Source organism: Haemaphysalis longicornis, unplaced genomic scaffold, assembly GCF_048455015.1.
Source record: "Haemaphysalis longicornis isolate Haplotype H1 unplaced genomic scaffold, Haemaphysalis longicornis Haplotype H1 scaffold_2, whole genome shotgun sequence".
NCBI lineage: Eukaryota > Metazoa > Arthropoda > Arachnida > Ixodida > Ixodidae > Haemaphysalis > Haemaphysalis longicornis.
This window is the reverse complement of record NW_027526295.1, coordinates 220,129,686-220,151,684: the sequence shown is the minus strand read 5'-3', so window position 1 is coordinate 220,151,684 and position 21,999 is coordinate 220,129,686. Positions and strand designations below refer to the sequence as shown.

The 21,999-nt window shown below is 46.1% G+C and overlaps 1 protein-coding gene across 1 annotated transcript in view; it reads right to left on the bottom strand.

The window, feature by feature from the left end:
• LOC144169957 (corticotropin-releasing factor receptor 1-like) overlaps window positions 1–21,999 on the bottom strand; it is a 172,844-nt gene that overhangs the window by 16,098 nt on the left and 134,747 nt on the right. The window contains exons 5-7 of the mRNA XM_077699420.1: window positions 10,516–10,645; window positions 9,433–9,589; window positions 6,525–6,655 (exon numbers count right to left, since the gene is read on the bottom strand). Coding sequence (XP_077555546.1) covers window positions 6,525–6,655; window positions 9,433–9,589; window positions 10,516–10,645 — 418 coding nt within the window. The remainder of the gene's footprint in view (window positions 1–6,524; window positions 6,656–9,432; window positions 9,590–10,515; window positions 10,646–21,999) is intronic.

Below are 21,999 nucleotides of genomic sequence, written 5' to 3'. Positions count from 1 at the left end.
CACTGGGTCAGGCGGACTTTTGCAATCTTGTAGCTACCACTTGAGTAAATTATTTTTGTATCTTTTGTTTTGTTGCGACGAGTGCTGGTTGACAGACTTGGCTATTGGCCTAATGGACGATTGTTCTTTCAATTTCCTAATGTCCCTTTTTGTTTTTCACTGTTTTCTTACAATAATCCGCATTTACTTCGTTGTAACAATTACATGTCTTAACAATACCAATTGGGCATTTTGTGCAGGTTTAAGACATTGCACTATTCACGCTGGAGTCCTCAGCAAATAATGCTTGCGCATTAAAACAGTTTTCTGGTGACCCTACGATCATTTGCGTGAGGTGTTAGCCATTAAGCCACCCAGACTGGTACGACATTGCCTTCACGGCAAAGTGGGGTTTATAGTGGGCACTGTCTGATATGGTCCTCGGACAAATGAAGCAAAAAATTGTTTTTGTTTGTTTGTTTGTTTGTTTGTTTGTTTGTTTGTTTGTTTGTTTGTTTGTTTGTTTGTTTGTTTGTTTGTTTGTTTGTTTGTTTGTTTGTTTGTTTGTTTGTTTGTTTGTTTGTTTGTTTGTTTGTTTGTTTGTTTGTTTGTTTGTTTGTTTGTTTGTTTGTTTGTTTGTTTGTTTGTTTGTTTGTTTGTTTGTTTGTTTGTTTGTTTGTTTGTTTGTTTGTTTGTTTGTTTGTTTGTTTGTTTGTTTGTTTGTTTGTTTGTTTGTTTGTTTGTTTGTTTGTTTGTTTGTTTGTTTGTTTGTTTGTTTGTTTGTTTGTTTGTTTGTTTGTTTGTTTGTTTGTTTGTTGAATTAGAAGGTTCTACGTGATATCACCACCTAACTTGCACATGCGCATATGAAACTTCTGGCACGTCCGTACTCCCACACGCTGACAAAAACACAAAAACACTGGTTACAGACTTTCAGCAAGTAGCCTAGTTATGCCGCCAGAACGAAATGGAATTAAAGCAGTGTTGATTTAATAAATTTCAAATCAGGCACAAGGTCATGTAAGGCAGCTTTCCAACTAATAACATGGCATATATTGTGCAAAAGCGGATAGAAAAAAGGAAATGGTAATTTCATTTATTTCCAACTTAAACGCCCGAAGGCATTAAAAAAGAGGGGGGGGGGGGCGTACAAGGCATGATTTTCTGCTCAACCATGAACACAAACAGCAGAAAAAATTAAAAAAAGAAAAACAGAGTGGCACAAAAAGTGTTGCAATAGACATGAAGGCAAAAAAAACAGGGCTCCAAAAAGTAATCTACAAGGGCATATTTTTGCTGCATTCACTCAGATTGTGGCATGTTACTGTTAAGTTTATTTCGGAATGTTTGGCGGTTGCCGCACGTGAATATGTTATCAGGCAGGTTGTTCCATAGTGTTATTCTATTGGGGAAAAAAGGGTTGTTCATGGCTGAGGTGCGGCCGTTGATTGGTGCTATAGGGTGGCTGTGGTTAATGTGGGATTAAGTTCTGTGTGATGGTTGTAAGAGGGCATGCCGTGATTGTGGGCGATAGAAAAAAACGTGGATAAGGCAGAGCTGACAAACTATTCGACGAGATTCAAGTGACGGCAGGTTCAATGATTCTTTTAGTGCGGTGACGCTGATATCGTTAGAGTACTGGGAGCAAATAAAACGGGCTGCGCGGTTTTGGATTTTTTCTAGATCGTTAGTAAGATATGATTGCCAGAAGTGCCAAATTGAACAGGCATACTCGAGTTTGGGTCTCACAAAAGTTTGGTAAGCTAATACTTTAATATCTGGCGAGGGTAATTTCAGTCAGAAAAAATATACAGCTGACTAATTCTGGGCGCCCATAGAACGTCCAGAACTACGGCTTTGCTCAAGTGTTGCCTCAACTTGGCGGTTGTTTCGCAGCAATCTTATTGTGAACGGATCTGACGGGCTGACATATTACGTAACGAGCCAGGGCCGGGGGCTATTTTGTCTTCGTATGAGAGATTTAATGCATGCCACCATTTCCATCTTGGCAAGAAATCTTTCATGCCTCTGCGGCCGGTCGAATGTTCCCGACAAACGCATTAAAGGGAGTTTTCTACTCTTTACTGTCTCGAGAACTGGGAAGGCTGGATGGATGTCATCACACTTGTGGAGCTGACGCAGCGCAGGCGTTGCCGTCTAGACAGTGCTCAGCAAAGGTGCAAGCAATGCGATCGTCTCGTCTGGCTAACGAAGCACACGTTCAAGATCCTTGTGCACTCAGCAGTTTTTTCACGACTGCTCTTGCTGAGGAGAACAGACGGCAAGGTGTCTTGCTTAAAGCTATGCCTGTCAAATTAGGGGCAACTTTTACTTACTAATTTTTTCTGGATTGTTTCTATAAACCCCGCAATATTTACATAATTAAGTATCGTCGTAATGGTTTTTATGCGTGCAGTGGCCCTGAAAAATGAGGGCAAGGGATTAAAACTTCAAACTAGTAGTGTTCCCGTGTAGATAGCCGCAGAAATGGCAGTTGGAAAACTTTAGAGGAATGCGAATGTTGGACGTGCGACCTCTTGAAGAGCTGAGAGCTTTGGTGCCTGAGCACAGACGCACAACTTCGCACCTGGCGTTAGAGAGGTAACGGGCATTTAGCACTACATTTAGAGTTTTGACGGTCACTGCAGTAAATACTGAGGAAATTAAGATCACAGAAAAAAAGAACCCTTTACATCTGACCACATTGAAATGTAGTATGACCGAAATGGGTGCGGGAGTATGTAAGCAGAACGTGAACATTTTTGAAGACAAACTGCAAAATGTCTGTAATGTTGCAAATGACGCACGCCCCGTGCACACGGTTTTAGGCAATATCGCCCGCACGCCAGATACTATAGAAGTTTAGCATAGCGGCTAGCGGAGGCTCACGCTACGACAGCGGGTTACCGGGACCCGACTGCGCAGGCGCGCCCGGGCAGGGCGAAAAGGTCGCCCCTCCGCGGAGCGAATACGTGGGCATGGCAAAGGCCAGGCCCGCGGAACTAATCCACCCAACCGTAACGAATTTGCACCTGCCCAGTCGGGCCCCGCTACCCGCCGCCGTAGCGTTAGCGGATGGTATCTGCTATGCTAAAATTCTCTGCTTTTAGCATAGCGGCTAGCGGAAGCTCACGCTACGGCGGCGGGTTACCAGGACCCGACTTCGCCGGCGCAGGCGGGGAGTGCGAGGAGGTTGCCCCTCAGCGGAACGAACGCGCGGGAATGGCGAGGGCCGGCCCGCGGAACTAATCCACAAGTGCCCTGTCGAGTCCGGGTACCCACCACCGAAGCGTTAGCGGACGCTACCCGCTATGCTAAAACTCTATTATTAGTGGGTAGCGCAACGATCCTGTCGCTTTGAAAAAAAGCGCATTTTATCTACGCTTTGTTTCACTTCAAGCCGCACTGAATTAATCGCTTCTCTTCGTTCACGCCTCTCCACAAATTTTCTTCCTTGTTCTCCTCCACTTTGCATTGTTAAGCGTAGACCACTTTCATTTTTCCGCCCCACCCGCCGCGGTGGCTTAGTGGCTAAGGCATTGTGCTGAGCCCAATGACGAGGGGTCGATCGCGGCTACTGTGGCTGCTTTACAGATAGGGACGAAAAGAGAAAACTCTCCTGTGTCGAGATATCGGCGCAGGTCAAAGTTCCCCAGCTGGTAAAATTAATCTGGAGCCCCCCACGTGCGTCATAGCCCGGGTGTAGCTTCGGCGCGTTAAATACCACGATCAATCAATCAATTTTGCCGACATCCTACCTCAGACTTCACTCAGACACGCGTCCGAACGCACTTTAGGGGACTATGCTTTTGAACAGGAATTCCGGCTCAGCCTTGGAAGTTCTTCCCCAAATAAAGCACGGAATGTCCTGGCTAGCTGGTACTAACTTTCACCACCCGCGCGATCATCTCTATGATGAAGCCGAAGCTCGCGAATTCCACCTGCCAAGAAGTCACGAAGCCGCCAGGAATGTTTGTGAGTGCGCAGATTCGCACGCTTGCTCCTACATACCAGTGTCAGCACCTAACGCCAATCGATTCCGTGTCCACGCCTTGGGCACCCGGTGACGGCGCCGACGAAGGAGACAGCAACGCGTCGGCTAACACATTTTTTTTCTCCCATTTTTCCTTCTCCCCTTGATTTCCTGCTCTTTAGTTACTGTTCCCTACACAATTTCTCACCAGAACAAGCCGTTTGGTATTTGTGCATGGCAGCGTCGGCGCCTTTCGGCTGCCGTGGCACCAGTGACAACAGGAGGAGGTGGTTCATGATTTTAATTATTCTTTTGTCGTTACTGGAGGTAAAATATTTTGCAGCCATGAAGCGGGAAGTTGAATCGCCAACTACGAAGACTTCCCTGACCGAACACTTTTGGTGATAGCAGCGAGTATCGAACGCAAAAAAGGAGGAGAAAAACGGAACAAAAAGGAAAGGAATATCGGGAACAGAGGTGAAAAATAGCTGAGAAAGTATTTCTTGAAAAGATAGAAAAGGGAGGCTATCGATTCCTATCGAGTTGGAAAGGGCTGCTTGTGATTTAGGGAACTATGAAAGGCTGACAGTGAAAATTAGAACAGAAAAACTTTACGCGTGTGAAACCTTACCTCAGCATGCGAAACTAAAAAAAAATAAGAATTGGAGTACTTTAAGTCTACCGAAAAAACTGTTTGCGAAGTACGTAAAAAAGCTGCGGGAAAGTAAGAAAAGGGGTGCGCCGCGAAGAAAGCCAGAGATAACAAATGTTCACGACGTCGTGTGTGCCCACTGCAAGGTTTACCCAAATGAAAGGCATGCCGTGAGTAGTAAAAGAAATATCGTTGTATTTTTCGCATTTCTCCTGGGCAGAGTGTTCGGTGCACAAGCAGTAATAAATTAAACGAAACAGGGCTCTCTATTGCGCTATCCCTATGAAGCTTCAGCACGGCGTCGAGGCTAGTAATTTTGTATTCAGCGTCAAATGATAAAGTGTTCATTGTGAAGAATGGAGCAGTTTTGGATATGTCCAATGGACAATAATCATAGTGTGTTGCGCTACGATTGACAAAAACCGTCTCGAAAAGAGTGCTCCCCCCAAAAAAAATTATACGCAATATTAGAGAGTTTTAGCATATCATTTCTGTGTTTGCGTTACCGTTTACCGTGTTTGCGGGAGTCAACTGCGCAGTGGAAGAGTTACCGCGAACGGTAACTTACCGGCACAGGCTTCACCGTCGCCAGCGGCTTCCGGTAACACGGTAAACGGTAACACAAACACGGTAACGATATGCTAAAACTGTCTATTAACCCCCATTATCTTTACGGACCCGTAAGTCGCTTGCGATTTAAAACAAATTATTCTACGTTCGAAGCTTACAGGAAGGATCCCACCGCGAGTCAGGCACCGGCTGGGAATTACCTCGTTGCCCAAGAACATGCACCCGGTGCATCACAAGGGCAGGAGAAGGGCTGAGGCTAAGCAGGAAAGCCTGCAAGGCATGCAGGACGCCATGCGCACGGACGCGACCGAATATACGAGGACGGCAAAGAATACGCAGTCGCAATTACGTTCGAAAATAGAGGTCCTGCCTCGTGCTGCAGCGGAAGGCATTTGAGAGCAACGAAGGCGGAAGAAGTAGCTACTGCGCTGGCTTTGACTAAGAGAATGTGAGTTATTGTTAGTGACTCGGGATGGGCGATCAGAAATTTTTATGCGGGCAGTATCTCAGCCGCAACTGTGCGCACATTATCCGTCGGGACGCCTCCGACGAAGCAGGTTTCTCTAATATGGACACTGTCTCGTAAGGGCATGCGAGTGAACGAGAAGGCCCACGCGCTGGCCTGAGGTCTCACTTTTCGGGACCCAGCACTGCCATCAACAACTCCCTTAGGCGAGGAACCCCTATAGTCCGACGACAAACTGTGAACTTTTTCCGAAAATTTTCAACCATTATAAGCTGGGACGTATGACTTAACCGAGAGCAGAAAACAACCTTACCAAAAGCGAGGAAGTTGTGGAGGAAGCTGCAAACTGCGGTATGTATGAACGCGCAGCTGCAAAGCAAATGGCATCCCAAAATCTCTCGCCGTCGATGTGAGCACTATAACCGTACAACGGACTTAGTCCACATGGTGGGGTCATGTCCTAGTTTTAATTAGCGAGATAGATGTACAGCATCCTGGGAGTCCTTGCTACTCAACCACAAAAAAGATGCTCAATGGCAAGTCATCGGTCTCGCCGTGTCGGCTGCCGCATTCGAAGGAATTCGGGCCGCCGGCTGTTATTCAGGATGATTGGCTGTCCAGGCAGCAGCTTCTACCCCCGACGTCTAATTGATGGTGCAGCTAAAGTCGTCCCTTCTATCTCTCTTTCTCCTCTCTCTCTGCTTCCTACTCCTCCCGGGCTAAATCTCCCTGTACAGTGTCGAAACATAATCCTCTATCTTTTCGTGTTAGTGTTTAGTTACCCTTTCACTTCTGTTTACTATCTTGTTCGCGCCACGGCGTTCATTAGCAGCGTATACAATTAGCTTAAATGCACTCCTTGGATGCAGGTTCGGCGTACTTACCAGCAGAGCCACCATCATCGGTCCACTGATGATCCAGACGAAGACGGAGTTGCCATATCCACGCCAGCAGTGGCTGCGCATGCGCGACTCCATGACCAGACTCCACGCTAGAACACACAGCGCCGGTAGTCCTGGAATCACAAAGAAAAGAAAACCAGGAATAAAACATTTCGTAGTGTCCGATTTTTTTTCTAACTGCTTTGAGCTTGCATTGCGCAGGTGAAAGTGCTGCAATATCTTCAAAAGCTAACATGAGGACAAGAATCTTATTCTGCTGATTGTTGATGAAAAGAAAGCTGTAAATGAAAGCCTTGAAAATCCTGACCGCAGTACAGCAGGTCTCGCAAAACTTTTTGCAACTTGTAACAAAAAATGGTGAGGGAAGTTTTGAGGAGGCAATTCTGGAGAGGCCATAGTTAGCGAGCCGAAACTCATTATAACGAGTCTGCAGCCATCCTGCTGCCTAAGGAGCTTCTGCAGCTTCTAAGTAGTCCCGCATACGTGGCTACCGGGTAAGATTCTTCCGCTCCCGAAGAAACAAGGGCTTGCTAAAATTGCGTTTTTCTGATTATTTTTTCTTGTCCGCTCGCCTGTCCTCTTTGCTTACAGAAAACCGCGTGGTGTTCCACAGGGGTCTGTCCTGCACTCGTACTGCTTATTAAGTTTAGTTCAATCGCCGTGAATTCAGAAGTTCAGGCGCACATTTACACTTAAAAAAACATTTTTCCCCGCATCCAGGGATATCAACAGTATATGTGAATGTCTGCAGTCTTATTTGTACGCCTTGGAGTATTGAATACCGGTGTTCGCGTGAATTTCATCTCACTGCTTTTCACTCCCATGTCAGTATCGCCGCTAATGCCTCCCCCAATAATGAGAAAGCATGCTAGGTTTATTTTTTCTTGTGGCTTAAATCGGGTTTTTTTTTCTCTCTCTTCTTACCTAATTTAACTTTATCCTTTCTTTTAGAATATTTAGTCATTTTCCTGGCCCTTAGCAAGCTAGGCCCAGCCCAACAATATAATTCTCGACGGTGGTCTTTCAGTTTTTCCCGCCCCATCGAACCCAAGCACACCAGCCCTGAACTCCAATGTCTCTACCCTCTTTTTGATGTTCTGGCTGCAAAGAATGCAGGCGTCCCCTTTGATGAACCAGCGGTAGCTATAGAAAGTAGGACATTGGACGGGTCAGTTGTGGAGGTTCTTGCGCCTATAAATTTCATCTGCGGCGTGGTTCAGTAGATATTGCCACATGCAAAGCCCGGCTACCGTCACTGACTCAGATACCAAGCCCGAGCACCTCCGGTTCTAATGGCAGTGCCGTAGCACCTAATGCCGAGCTTGTGAGGTCACGCTCACGAGTTTTCGCTATTCTTTCCGCACATTTATTATTATTTGCACCGCTATGGGCTGGCCTCTTTGTCCCACTGGGCGTCTTGTAATCAATAGAACACGTTTTCTCCTCCCGCCGACACTCCTGCTTATACTATTGAGGTACCTGGAATTCTTGTATTTCTAATTTTGTCATTCGGTGTCAAAGTATTTAATTCCTGCTAAGGGGATATTTGCCGTGCCGCCATCCCAGTCACTGAAGAATCCGGTCTTTTACTGAGAGAGCATCCATATATCCTGCCGGGCTTCCTTCTGCAACCCTGTTTGTGTTTTTATTCAATGCCCATGATCTCACTTGTTCGTGTTTACCGCCTTCCCTTTCCTCTCTTTACGTTCCTTTACTTCGTCCAATTCTTTTCTTTTCCTCTTTTCCTTCTTTTTTTGTTTTCCGTTCTTTTTTACTGGCCGTTGGTGTGTCTCACTGGCATGCAATTCAAATATATATTTTTAATGCGAATGGATTACTTGACAGGCGGTACGAAAATCCAACGTCGTAAACAATAAATGGCAGACAAGGTGGCTGGTGGCACGAAGCGAATAAAAGTAAAGAGATTCATTTTAAAAGGACACTCGGTAAATTTGGGTCTCAATGGTGATTCAACTGAGTGCCTCTGGAATGCAACTCAACAACGAATCCCCACCTCCACTGCGGCCCCATGGCTCTGACGGAAGGTGAACGTAGTGAATGCGATGCTGTGACCTTTTACTTATAAATGTGTGTTATAGATACGTTCTGCAGCCTACATGAGTAATTTGGAGAGTCCAAATTACAGAAGTAGCATCTAGGCGAGCAGCAAATTACGTTCCCTCTAAGTGTCGTCTGCTTGGCAATGCGAACACGGGTATCTGGTGTCCTTAGGTTACTATAAAGTCATCACGCGGTACCCACTTCAAACTTCGATCGTACGGCACTACCTGGACAAATGCCGTGCGAACAGGGAAAACACGGGTACGTGCCGGCATGATGTTAGACCTAAGGTTGTACTGCAAGCTTGAATGTCGCCAACCGGTGTTCGCAGCTTGACGTACAAAGATTTTGACTTTGCTTGGCACGCTCTAATGCTAAGCGCTAAGGCTATGCAACCTTATTAGGCCTAACTGTAGGCCTGACGTGGGGGATTTGTTACAGTGCTCAGACATAGTAACAGAGAGAAGAAGATAATGACGCAAAGGAAGGAGGTGATGGTGACAATGAGAGGACACGTTCGGCAATCGGGCACATTGCGCATTCACTCAGTCGTAAGGATTGCTTAAGTGTCCCAGTAATTTCTTCCGACGTATCCTGCTTTCACGTACTATTATGAGTTTTCTGGTACCAGTAACCACTAGGACTTCCTTGAGTAATATTTATCCAGGACAGCTGTGTAAAACGAGCCCAAATAAAAGCCTGAGAACCTGGGTCTAAAGCGTACTAAACAAAGTTGAATCCCAGTCTAGAAAATCTCAGGGATACAGCGATATACGTAAAAAGAATAGAGGGGAGGGGGTGTCACGTGGACAGACAGACGTCCTCTCACCCCATCCGATGACGTAGTACAGCTTGAAGGGCGCGTCCTGCTGGAAGACGGAGACGGCGATACGTGAGTGCAGAAGCAGGCCTTCGACGAACATCCAGTTGATTGACGCCATGGCCGCGTACAGCTTCAACGAGAGCACGCTCTTGCACAGCCAGTCCTGCACGAGACCCCGGGTGGGGAGTGCAAGTTGCTGGTAGCGCAAGTTGCATTGCCCTAAGCTTGCAACAAAAGTGTTCATTCGCTCGGGCGTCACGTAATAAGGCTTATACACAGATTGGTGATGTTTTGCGCCATTTTGAGATGGTAGTGACGAATCCTTTGTGTTAGAAGTAGCAATTCAGACATGTGGCGAGGGTTTTGAGATTCCTGGAGACATGTCTGAGAGGGAAGTTTGGCGATTCGGTCACCACGTTACTACGGCAAACTGTCTCTTTATGCGGCGACAAAAAATGCTGGGGTAATAACTTGAAATCGCTGTTGAAAACGTGAGGGGTGTTTTGCAACCGGTGCATGGTACCACGCGCAGCGTTCTGCGCATGTTGCAGTTAGATAGGTGAATTTAAGGTGCGCCAAAGAGGATAACGCCAATTAATCGATGGGAGCAGCGAGTCTTACCGTAGGCTACTCTGTCACCAAACAGAAATACATACAACATATACTGCTGGTGATGGCTTATTGGACAGAAACTCGGATACTTGCTGAGCACCTCCAAAGAAAACTTTAGTCAACACAACAAGCCGCGAACAAAAGAGTGATCGGAGCAAGGCTCAAAGGTAGGAACGAGGGCCTTGCATATTTGAGCAACCTCGGATAAAAGACGTCGTAGCTCCGATTAGGAGGAAAAAGCTTAGTGGTGCTGTACATGTAACGCCGAAAACTAATAATTGCTTCCCCACCAGTGTGTAACAGAATGGCCACCGAGAGGCAGGATTAGGATAAAAGAATACTGATGACCCCTTGGAAAGGAATAAGATAAGAAAATTTGGTGGCACACAGTATATTCGGAAAGCCCAATATAGGAGCAGTAGCAAGTCAATTGGACAGGCTTTACTCCCACACGGGTCGTACAGAGAGCGTACTTACCACGTCGCTGTATGTCGTCCACTGAGGCCCCATTACAGCAGGGACCGAAAGGGCGGCCAGCAGGATCGAATGTACGATCAAGGATGCCACCAGGTTCTTGTGAACTCGTAGCCTTGAACACTGGAGAGACCTGTAACGACAAGAAAAGCAATAACGAGACAGTGAGTCTCCACATGGGAAGGAAGAACAAAAACTAATTCAAAGAGACATTTCGTTCTTTCTCATCAAATTCATAGAATAATAAAGATTATAGTCAAATATATACCGCTTGGTGAAGGCGTTTTGTTGGATCGAAATGGGGTCATCTTTATTGCAGTTTCTTTAATGGGTTCCTGTGTTTTCACGTGTCTCATCGTCATCATCAACTCTGCTCCGCTACAATATTATGTATGAAAACTGCGCCACGTCCACACAACTTGCGTATTTGGTGATAATTACAGGACACCGTGACAAAGCGGCTGCTTACTTCGGAGCATTGATATGCCGACGCATTTCGCCAAGCGAATGTAAACAAATATAACCGTCCGCTCCATTTTACAACCACTCCGCGTAGGCTAGGTGAGGGAGCGCTCAAGGCAGCGCGACGTAACACTTCGCTAAGCGCCAGCTGGGAGCCCACGCAGAACGAATTCAGCAGCTCTCATGCACCTCGTCCACGGTAGCTAATGCCGATAAAAAGAGCATCGGCAGGTATTGATGGCTTTGCATTGAAGTATTTTGCTCCTGGGATCTCTTGTCTATGCCGCAAACCCTTTTTTCTGGGGGCGACACAATTGCCACTGGCGATGGCATCATACTGCAGCTGTGGCTGCGCTGTACTACAGCAAACGATAAATGAGTACTATCTGCAAAAAAATGCTTTTTTGAAAGCGTCCTGCCAGCAAACCATCTTATTTACCTGTAGAAAAACAGAAACAGCATTGAACAAACCCCGACGGCACTTTCTTAGACGAAAACGATGCATAAAAAAGGGCAGACATGAGCACACGTGAAGGGCTGCAGGCGTTCAGGTGGGCCTCCCCTTTTTTTTTTCTTGCTGAAGATACGCTGAAAGAAATATCGCCGACGTTATGCTGAATAAGCGCGTAGGGAAAGAAGTATTTGCCCACCATGTGCCCGAAGCTGCGTATAGCAAGTGAGGTATTAATGGCTGACTCAAGCCTTCGCCATAACATCAGTTATCCCGAAATCAGCCTAGCTTACTTCTTAAACTCTTTGCTAGATATTTCATCCACCGCTTCACGCTCTTCGCTGCTTCCCTATTGCTGCTTCCCTATACCTGAACAACTGATCAACATTCTTGTCACCAGACTTATCATTACGCTCTATCATTTCATGAACCTGCATGCTTGCATGCATTCGTGGGAGTGACTGTATCTACAACGAGCGAAGAGTTGTGAGTGTTAATCGTCACCTTTGCGGGCACACAATGCCCCCATGATTTCATCAGTACTACAAAGATGCTATTTCATTCTTAGGCTGCTCATCAAAATTTGTTGCCTTTGCCCCCGACTGCCTCTGAGTCCCGTGTGCCTGTAATTATTACCGTAAACCATTTTAAGGAAATTCGGGATTCCCACAGAGACTAAATCTCCCAAAATATGGTAATACGGCTTAAAATAAAATATCAGAGTCACCCTCACTAAGGCCCAACTTTTCCGCGGTCCCCGGTGTATTTAAGACACATTCCATATGACATGCAAATCTTAGTTAAGATGAGCTGCTAGGAGGTGGGGCGAAAAACCAACTAAGGTGTTGCTCTGTTACTTACACAATACTTCCACCTTAAGCAGCTCATAAGTGAACGGAAGAGCTCTTGTTTCATTCCGGCCAATGGAGTCTTGCCAGCACCATGGTTGTATTCTGCCTTCGTCAGTAAACTCCTTGTTTCCCCTGAAAACTTCTGTATACCACTTTCAACAAGTTTCGCAACATCTATACCCTTTTCAGGTTTTATTAGGTAAAGAGCGAAATGAAAAAAAAATCTGTTTAATTAAGACATGACCGGTAAAGACATGTAAATATACTTGACGAGGAAAACGAGATGGAGGCTGTTCCTCCTCCTGTTGCCTGGCGCTTACGACAACAGCAAAGACGAAACTATTCAAAATGTGTTCCATCAGGAAGATAGTTGAAACTTATCTACAAGTTCCATTCCTTTCCTTCGAATGTGTAGCTTTTTTTATCCATGTCGGTATCCTCGTAAAGCGAAATTCCGCAATGCTGTCTACGCAGCAGATACACAATACGTACGTTTGCACCTGTCTTGTATGCATCGCGCTATTTTATATGGTGGGGACGAATCATTTTCATTGCTATGACTGAAACAAAGCCACTTAGTAGCACAATTTGTCACCTGTGGCTTGATCATTGCAGCCATAACTGGCGCACATGGGGCCATATGAGGATGGAGGGGACGAACCGAGTACGCGTTTGTGACAAGACGCTCCAACTGGTTGTCTCTCCTTTTAATACCCGAGATCAAATTCGCAACTTCTTCTAAGAGAGTTTATATCAGAAAAAGATTCGAGAAGCCATGCCTTAAATCCCCAGGTGAATTTGTGACCAGGACACCGAAAGATTCCTACGAGTGAAAAATGCCAATAACGTGGTTCATGCGCTTCTACATTACTGACAAAAAAATGTCGAAAACAACCAGGTGATGCCCTTTTACACTACTTAATATCTAGCCCTTTCGACAATCCTGGCCTACTTATTGTAGTGACATGCATTGGCCAACCTTGGCAGATGCGCTCCCTCCAAGCTATTAGTGTTAATTTAGTGACTGCTTCTAAGCTTAACGCTTCACAATAAAGGGAGGACTGTTGAGGAGCAGGCGAGGCGTGGCCGTATTCTCTTTTCCTCAGCTTTCCTAATGCGAAATTTCTTCACTACAGCAGCTATTATCAAAAACTAAAAATCACCCGATGAAGCTGAGGAGGAGAACAATACAAAAAAAAAAAGAACAACTCTCGAAACCTCCTTTCACTGCTGGCCGCTACATTTCTTTCCCTGTATCCAACCTTCGGGGAATCAATAGGACGCATGCCGTCGCCATCAAAACCACTTTGATGAAAAGCGCGGACATTTTTAAAACCCGAAAACGTTAGCTTGGCGCTCACCGCACGAACGGTGCCCGCGGCGCCATCATAGGCAATTCCGTGCTCCAAGTGCCGTCACGGGATTGAAAATTGGCTCTGGCAGCGTAGCGGAGCGGTTTCTAAGCTTTTATAAGCCAACACGTTTTGTAGAAACTCCCTGGGCATGCCAGTGGCAGTAAAGGGGGGTTGCAAGCGACGGAAGCATATGCCCAATGAAAGCTTGCATCTGGGCTAATTGGTACATCACTACTCAATGTCATCGTCAATGTCCTTTAGCGCAGTGTTTTATAGGTGGGAACATATGCGACGTAAATGAGGCCTCCAGTGAATTTCATGCGGGGTTATTACGGTCGTTCCTAGGGCGCCTCGGTGACTAACTGTATGAAACAACTTTTCCCTATAGCATCCCGACAACTTAAACTGGCAGATTGACCGGTTAACTTTGTTTGACAGTCCCGTTAATTGCAGGTACGGGAAATACATTCTACCTTATTGCTGCTGCTGCCATGTTTATTGCTAGTTTTTTTCAAGAAAACATCGGTAACTAGACAAGAGGGTGCATAAATACATTTGAAGTTAGGCGCGCTTCACAGAACACTAAAATCCGCCTGCACCAGGAAAGTGCACGCAATTACAAAGGGCGAAGGGGAAAGAGGGGAGAAAACCATCTCAACCTTTTCTCCCTCCCCAAATGTATTTATCCCCAAAACTCCCGCCACATTCGGAAAAGGCGGCCTCGAGAGTTTATTCGCCTCCCACCCATTCTGTCTCTCCCACTGTAAACATCCCTAATGAGCCAACTCGCCTACACTAACGAACCGACTGGCCAAGCCAACAACCTGTCAGGATGAAACTCCCCCCCCCCCCCAACCCCCGTTTTTTACTAGACGCACAGCCACGCCAAAACACAGCTAGACACACTAATTCTGCTTACCCAGTCGACGCAGAAAGACCGTAAGTCACCATGTTAGGCAAGAAAAAAAAAGAGTGGACGAAATTCAATCATGACAGTAAAGTAATCAATATTTTGGAATTTATACCTTAACCAATAGTTACGCAAAGAACACAAACAAGGATGCCAGATGCTTTCCCCGGAATTATTCTTGTCATTTAATTTGAGTTTTATGTTTCACTGGATTGAAACGGTAAGGCAGCTGGCACCAGTGACTAAGCAATCAACAAGCACCCAATGGAAACTTTCTTTCTGTCTGCATGTGAGCATTAACACCACTGCAACTAACTCCTCTATTCCCAGAGCATCGAAAGAATATTTTACAAATACGCTCCAATTATATAGCACGCCAAGGGGAACTGCTGAGCGAACGCAGAAGGCGGAATTCAGAAAGCACTAACAGTGCCTTTGGTTGGTCTGAAAATTTCGTGTCGTAAACGAAAGATCCAATCAGGGTTCAGTAGTTATCGCCCAAGACGCCTCATACATGGGTCTGGATAATCAGGCGTGCAGCATAGAGCTCAGTACCCGGTAAAAAAAAAACACGAAACAAGCATCCAAACCGCATGATAGATGATAAGGCGCCGGTGAACAATGGGAAACCCACCCAACATGTTCTGGTAAAGATTAGGTTTGCAGCTGCTCTCGAAATAGGAGGGGGGTTGACGTCATTCAAGGGCTAGCGCATGCGTCAGGCTAGGCATGACCCAGCAGCTGTCGCCCAAGACGCCGCGCCCATGCGTCAGGACCCAGCATTTGCCGCCAGAGCAGCCGAGTGCGAGCGGCAATCCCGCCGACACAACGAGGAATCTTTCATGCCCTCCCCATCAGCATGTGTAGGGGTTGACAACGGCTGTGCTGGCCATCTACTTTCTCGGGGCTGTTTAATCCTCCCTGTGGTATGTGCTATCAACATCCCAATCATCAGCATCTTGTAAATAGCGCTGTTATTAAAGCTGAGAACCACGTTCCGGTCAGCCATGACACCGAATTGTACTGCCTGTCTCCTCTTGTCTTAACAATGGCGGCATGGCGACGACTTTCTTTTTAAGTGCGCTTTTAGCTCGTCGCTCACTCCAAAAAGGCTCCGCTCCTCTTTCCAGTAAGACGCCTGCAGTGAACATTTCACGCTCCTTTTGCTCTGGCTTTCTTGCTCGTCTTCAGGCTGTGGCTCTCGCTGTCATCTTTGCGTGAAAACGGTATTGGCACTCTGCACGTTGAGAACTCTCTCGCCTGAAGCTTATTTGTCCTCATTAAAGCAGAACTGCCGGCGGGAACAAGTTTTGTTAAAACAGCCGCGACAACACAAAAGATGGCTGTTTGTTGGATATACAGATTATAAATTCATCTTGAGGCTGACATATGAAAATTGTACAGGGTAATACGGCGTGTAGCAAGTGCATTTTGGTACACTAGCTAACAAGTTTAGTGGTTGCATTATAGGGATCAGCAACGATGTATTCCATTGGTTAAATTTAATGTACTTAACCGGCCACTTGGCATCAGTGATCCTCTTTGGTGGATTTTAAGTCGTGGTAAAATCGGAGACACTCTAACTCATGCACCAGAGATTATAGATGCCATCTGCACCATCAGACGCGTAGCTCAGCGTTAACCTGTGAAGGCAGTTATGTGTCTCATGACGAGAGTGTACGAAAATGTTAACGATAATAAGTAACATGTCCATGCTAGCTGTACTAGGAATTACGCCTATTTTACGCCTCGTTACTTATCCGGTAACGTGAAGGCTGAACATCACTATAGTAAAAGGAGGAAAGGTTAATAAAACAGAGGAAGCTGCCAATTTATTCTTTAACTCTTCCGGAGCGTACGAGTGAGCGACAAGGAATACGCGGAATACGACGGAAAGTAAGAGTTCGCCCGGTTGCATTTCAGGAGGATGAGCTGAGCGAAAATGATTCTTCAATAAGTTTTCGGGGCATTCACTCACGGGAGCCAAAGTTATTGGAAGAACAGCCGAAAATTGCTGCCAGCCGTTACTGCGCAAACACGCCCCGCTAGGTAATGCCCTCTCCACATTGCTGCTTGACCCAGATCACAGCAAAACTGACCAAAAACACAGACTGACTAAAATATTCCAAGCTTTTCCAGGCACTGACGGAGACTTGATAGAACAAGTCAGAAAAACCTATCTCTCCTCTGGAACTCCAAAATCCCTCCCCCAGTATAGCGGGCGACTAAATCCTGTGATGGTCAGGGAAGTAACGGAGGCAGAGGTGCGTGCGGCAATACTTAAACTTCGCTCCGGGTCGGCCCCTGGCCCACACCAAATAACCAAAAGATGTTGAAGAATCCAGATGACAAGTCGATTACTAGCATCACGAAGTTTTTCTATCATGTCCCTTTCCTTCCCCAACAGGGCATTCATGCCCCCTCTGATAATAAAGGCATTCCTCCTCCTATCAGTGTTGGAAAGAAGGCGTCATCCCTCAGGCATGGAAACACGCAAAAGTTGTATTTATTCCTAAACCTAGCAAACCCTTATCTCTCAAACACCTAAGACCAGTCTCTTTCACCTGATGCTTGGGAAAGCTAATGGAACATATCATCCTAGCAAGACTGACACAGCACATACAAGATATACAGCAGCTCCCACACACAATGATAGGCTTCAGGGCCGGACTGTCTACGCAAGATATTCTGCTCCAGCTATCTCATGACATTCTAACCCCTTCAGATAGCCTAGACATGGCGGCAATCCTAGCACTACACCTTGCCAAGGCGTTTGACAATGTCACCCACGCTGCCATTATGGAAGGGCTAGAATCAACTAACCCAGGAACCTGCACATAAAACTAGATCAGAAACTTCCTTACAAACAGAACTGCAGTACTTAACATAGGAAGTGTCACCTCGAACACTATTTTACTTTTAGACAAGGGCACACCGCTAGGGGCAATGCTCTCCCCACTCCTATTTCACCTGGCAATATTGAACATTCCCAAAAAGCTAAGCATGATCCCTGGCCTGAAATTTCATCTGTATGCAGATGATATCTCTATGAATGAGAGGCGTAGCGACGCATACATAGAGGAGACTCTGCAAAAGGCCTCACAGGTGGTATTAGAAGAAGCAAAGAAGGCAGGATTATCATGTTCCTCAAATAAATCTGAACCCCTTCTAATCCCCCCTACACAAAGTAAACAGCAACTCCCCGACAATAAAATACACATTAACAACAATCGGATTCTAGAGGTCTCATCACTAAAAATCCTGGGCCTCCAAATTCAGAACAGCAGGGTAAACACTAAATTCCTCCAGAAAAGCGAGAAACATATCAACCAAACAATCGGTCTGATTCGCCAAATTTCAAACAGACGCAAAGGTTCAAAAGAAGATGACAGGATCATGCTGGTACAAGCATTTGTCATCAGAAGAATAAACTATTCTTTACCATATCTAAACCCAAGCACTGCCGAACTGAACAAAGTGAACCAGTTAAACAGAAAAATATATAAATTAGCACTGAACCTGCCTCTGTGCACCTCCACAGCCAAACTCGAGGGACTAGGAGTCTACAATAAAGCCGACGAGCTCATTGAAGCCCACTTGTTATATCAATACGGCTGATTATCCAAAACCCCTACAGGAGTACACATCCTGCATAATTTAGGTATCAAACATCCACCTAAACAAACTGGCGCACCCTGATACCGAATGACACGCACGCAAACTTGATCATTTAGGCCAATCCCAAAAAAACATGCATCCCCTACAACCCGTAGAGCGAAGGCAAAAGCAAGCTCGGCGTCGTGTAGGTTGATGCAGCTGCGTATAGACATCACGATGCCTGCGCGATCGCCGTTATAAACGCCGGAGGGTCCCCTTTAGATACCGCGACTGTCAAGACCCTCAGTCCTGAGACAGCTGAAGAGGCGGCGATAGCCATAGCACTTTCACTGCAACCCAGCCCAACCAAAGTAATCTCTGATTCTAAAACCGCAATTCAAAATTTTGCTGCCTACTTAATCTCCAAAGCATCACTCAAAATTTTGAACCGAAATCCCCCTTGTCCCCAGTAGAACTGGTCTGTACACCGGCGCACTCTGGCTCCGACGGAAACGACGCAGCTCACGAAATGGCCCGAGCCCTCACCATCCGGGCGGGAGCTAGCCTGTATCCAAACCATGGAGCCAGATCTGCAAGGGACAGACTAGTGTCTTACAATGACATCACGCAACATTACTGCCTCTGCCGCCGGGTCTACCCTCCGGCGTAAAAAAACCTAAATAACGAGCAAGCACACGTCTGGCGCCTCCTACAAACAAACGCCTTCCCAAACCCCGCAAGGCTATCGCATATTCACCCGTCAATATACCCTACCCCTGATTGCCCCCTATGCGGCGCCCCAGCCAATCTAACTCACATAATGTGGGCCTGCCCTCAAAATAGCTTTCCCCTAATCACATCCGAGGAGCATGAGGGGGGGGGGGGGGGAGGCACTGCGTAACCCGGACCCAGGCGTGCAAACCACCCTGGTCACCCAAGCTACCGACGTCGCCGCTCGGCTCATGCCTGCGGCCACGCGTCTGACCTAAGGAAATGCTCAATAAAATGTTTTTTTTTTTTCTCTCTCTCGGCCAAGAACATCTTTTCTGTTAAAATCAAACGCCGCGTTGCGGCCCCGAAAGTCCGTGTAAGACAGTCTGAATATCGACGAGACCCAGCGTTGCACAATTATGCTTATTGGTGGTAGGTTTTGTCGGCGGCTTCCCGTCGCGGTCGCCACATCAGGGGCCGCGCGAGGAAGCGGCTGGGAAATAGCCACTGTTTTATCTGATTTTATTCCTTCCTAGGAAGAACTGCTTCAAGTGCGCGTTGAAATTGCGACGCAATGCTGCTATTATGACATTGCGGTTTTCCGAATTAACCAAACTTGTGCTTTGTTTTTTTGGCCCATTTAAGCATCTTGGACTAGATTTTTCTCTAACTTTAGATAGCATGATCATCCTCGTCAGTGAATTTGTGTCCACTGCATGAAACGAAGGCCTCTACCACAGACTTCTAACCACTCCTGTCTTGCAGTGCCCGAATCAAATTCTTTGAACTTGAATATTCTTATTTTGTCCTTCAATTGAACTACTTATCTTACCCTCTACTTCTAGTCTCGCCTCTCGGCAGCCACTGCATTGTCAGGTTGGTCTACCTATTGTCAATTCTCCGCAACACTTTCCCGGACCAGGTAACATCCTCTATTGCTTGTAGCCCTTCCGGCTCCCACTCTAGCGTCCGGAATGAATATCTGTTCCGGAAAGGTTGAAAATAATTTCGGAGAGACAGTGTCTCCCTGCTTTACGCCCTTCCTGTACTGGAACTGAACACGCGCTTCTTATGGAGGATTACCCTGCCCGTGTAATACTTGTATAATTAGTCCTCCAAAAGTCTTCAGCACTTCACCATTATTTCCTGGCCTTTAAACATTGCGGCTGTGTCTAGAGAACCATATTCTTCTTCATACTCTATAATGCCATGTGAAGCGGCTCATTTTATTCAGCAGATTTGTCCACTATCTGATTGATTACGTTTTTGTGGTTAACTGCTGAGTAGCTTTCCTGAAATGCAGCCCGTTTCCTGGTTGTTGGAATTCAAAGCTATCGCTTGTGCGCTCAACCACTACCTTTTAAACAACCTGTACATAAAAAAACAGTAAAACGATAGCTCCTTGCGGCCACCTTTCTTGTGCAACAAAAATACATTGATATTTTTGTCATGCCACGGGCGTTCCCTTAGGTGCTGAGGAATCCTTAAAATAATCCCGCTATCGTTTCGAAAACAATGCCTCGTCCCTCTATTGGTGTGCCATTGTTATTCCATCATCTCTTGCAGGTATTCATTTTTTTCATACACTTCAGTGGATTTCCCGCCTCCTCGTTATTATACCCCGCGAACCAAGTTGCTAGTTTCCGAACTCTCTCCGGGGCCTCACGTTGCTAGTGGACAACTTAGCCTAGAACCTTTCCGCCCATTTTAACATCTCATCGGGGTTGGGCATAATATTACTGGTTTCGTTTCTGTGAGGTTACCTTGCAACTTTGCCAACAATAGCTTCTTCTTCGTTGCCCTTTCTTCGTTTCCATTCTTGACACTTCCATATTCCGGCTTTTCGCAATAAATTTCTCCGTTTTCAGTGATAGCATTTCAGGTTTTTTTCGATGTCCTCTTCCTCATACCGCTACTGCAAACTCTGTGATCATCATCGTTAGGTTGCCGTTCTGTACGGCTACGGCATGTGTAGTCCTGCCGCTTTAGGCAGCTAATTTCTTCAGAAGCGTCACTATACGTTCTTGCGCCCTGTCTCTCACTGACTCAAACTTTGGTTTTCTTCTTTTTGCTAGTTTCATCATTTCGCTTTTCAGATCTAGCATTATTGTGCGCCTCACCGACCTGTGACCGTCTCTCTTGACCGTGCCTAGCACCTGAACATCCTACACAATACCTGGGTTGACGCTTAGAATGACGCCTTATTTTTCGATTCACGGTGGGGATTGTTCATATCCTGTTCGTATTCTTTCGTTTACCGAAAAATGCACTCTTTTTACACACCTTTCCGTCCCTGCAAATCTAGCATGTGTACAACGTCACCTATGCCAACTACCTATTCCATAGTTTCCCACAACAGCTGTGCCTTACTGCTTCCTTCAAACTTTTCCGTTATAGTATGCATAACTGTCGTGCACTGTGGACTTAGCTGATTCCGTATTCCTTCGACATCCTAGAAAAAACACCCAATAGCATCTGAATCGTAACTGCAGGTTTTTCCGCTCAATTTAATCCCATCGCCATACAATTTAATCCAAGTGCCATCTAATTTAATCCAAACTCAATCGAATTTAAACCATGTGTCAGCGAATTTAATCCAAGTACCAACCAATTTAATCCAGCTATCAGGAAGGTTGTTTAGGGGTGCCTTGTGAGGAATTAGGCCCACCTTTGCCGGCTTTAATGCGCGTGGTGTGGCGAAACCGTGGTGTTTCTTGATCCATTATGTGCAAAATATCTTAAACGAACTGCTTAATATACATTTAATAACACGTGCAGACCATTGCTGTGAGCTGATCGCATGCGAGAGCGCCGTCGGTAACACACGTCAGAAATATCCTCTGATCTTCGCGCAACAACGCCTTCAGAAGCTCCGTTGATAAAGGCACATTACTTAAATGCCCTTTTCATTACTATTTTCAATAATTGAATGCTTTTCTGCAGCGTTAAGCATTATTCCGAATCGTAATATCGTCTGCGAGAGCGTCATAAATATCGCCTACTGGCGACAGAAGTGTCGTCTGCTCGCATAAAAATACGCTGGAAAATCTGTTGGGGTAACAATACGCCAGCAGACGATATTTCTGACGATTTCGCACACGATCACCACACGCCACCAACGGATCAAACGAGACCGCTCTCCTGGTCTGC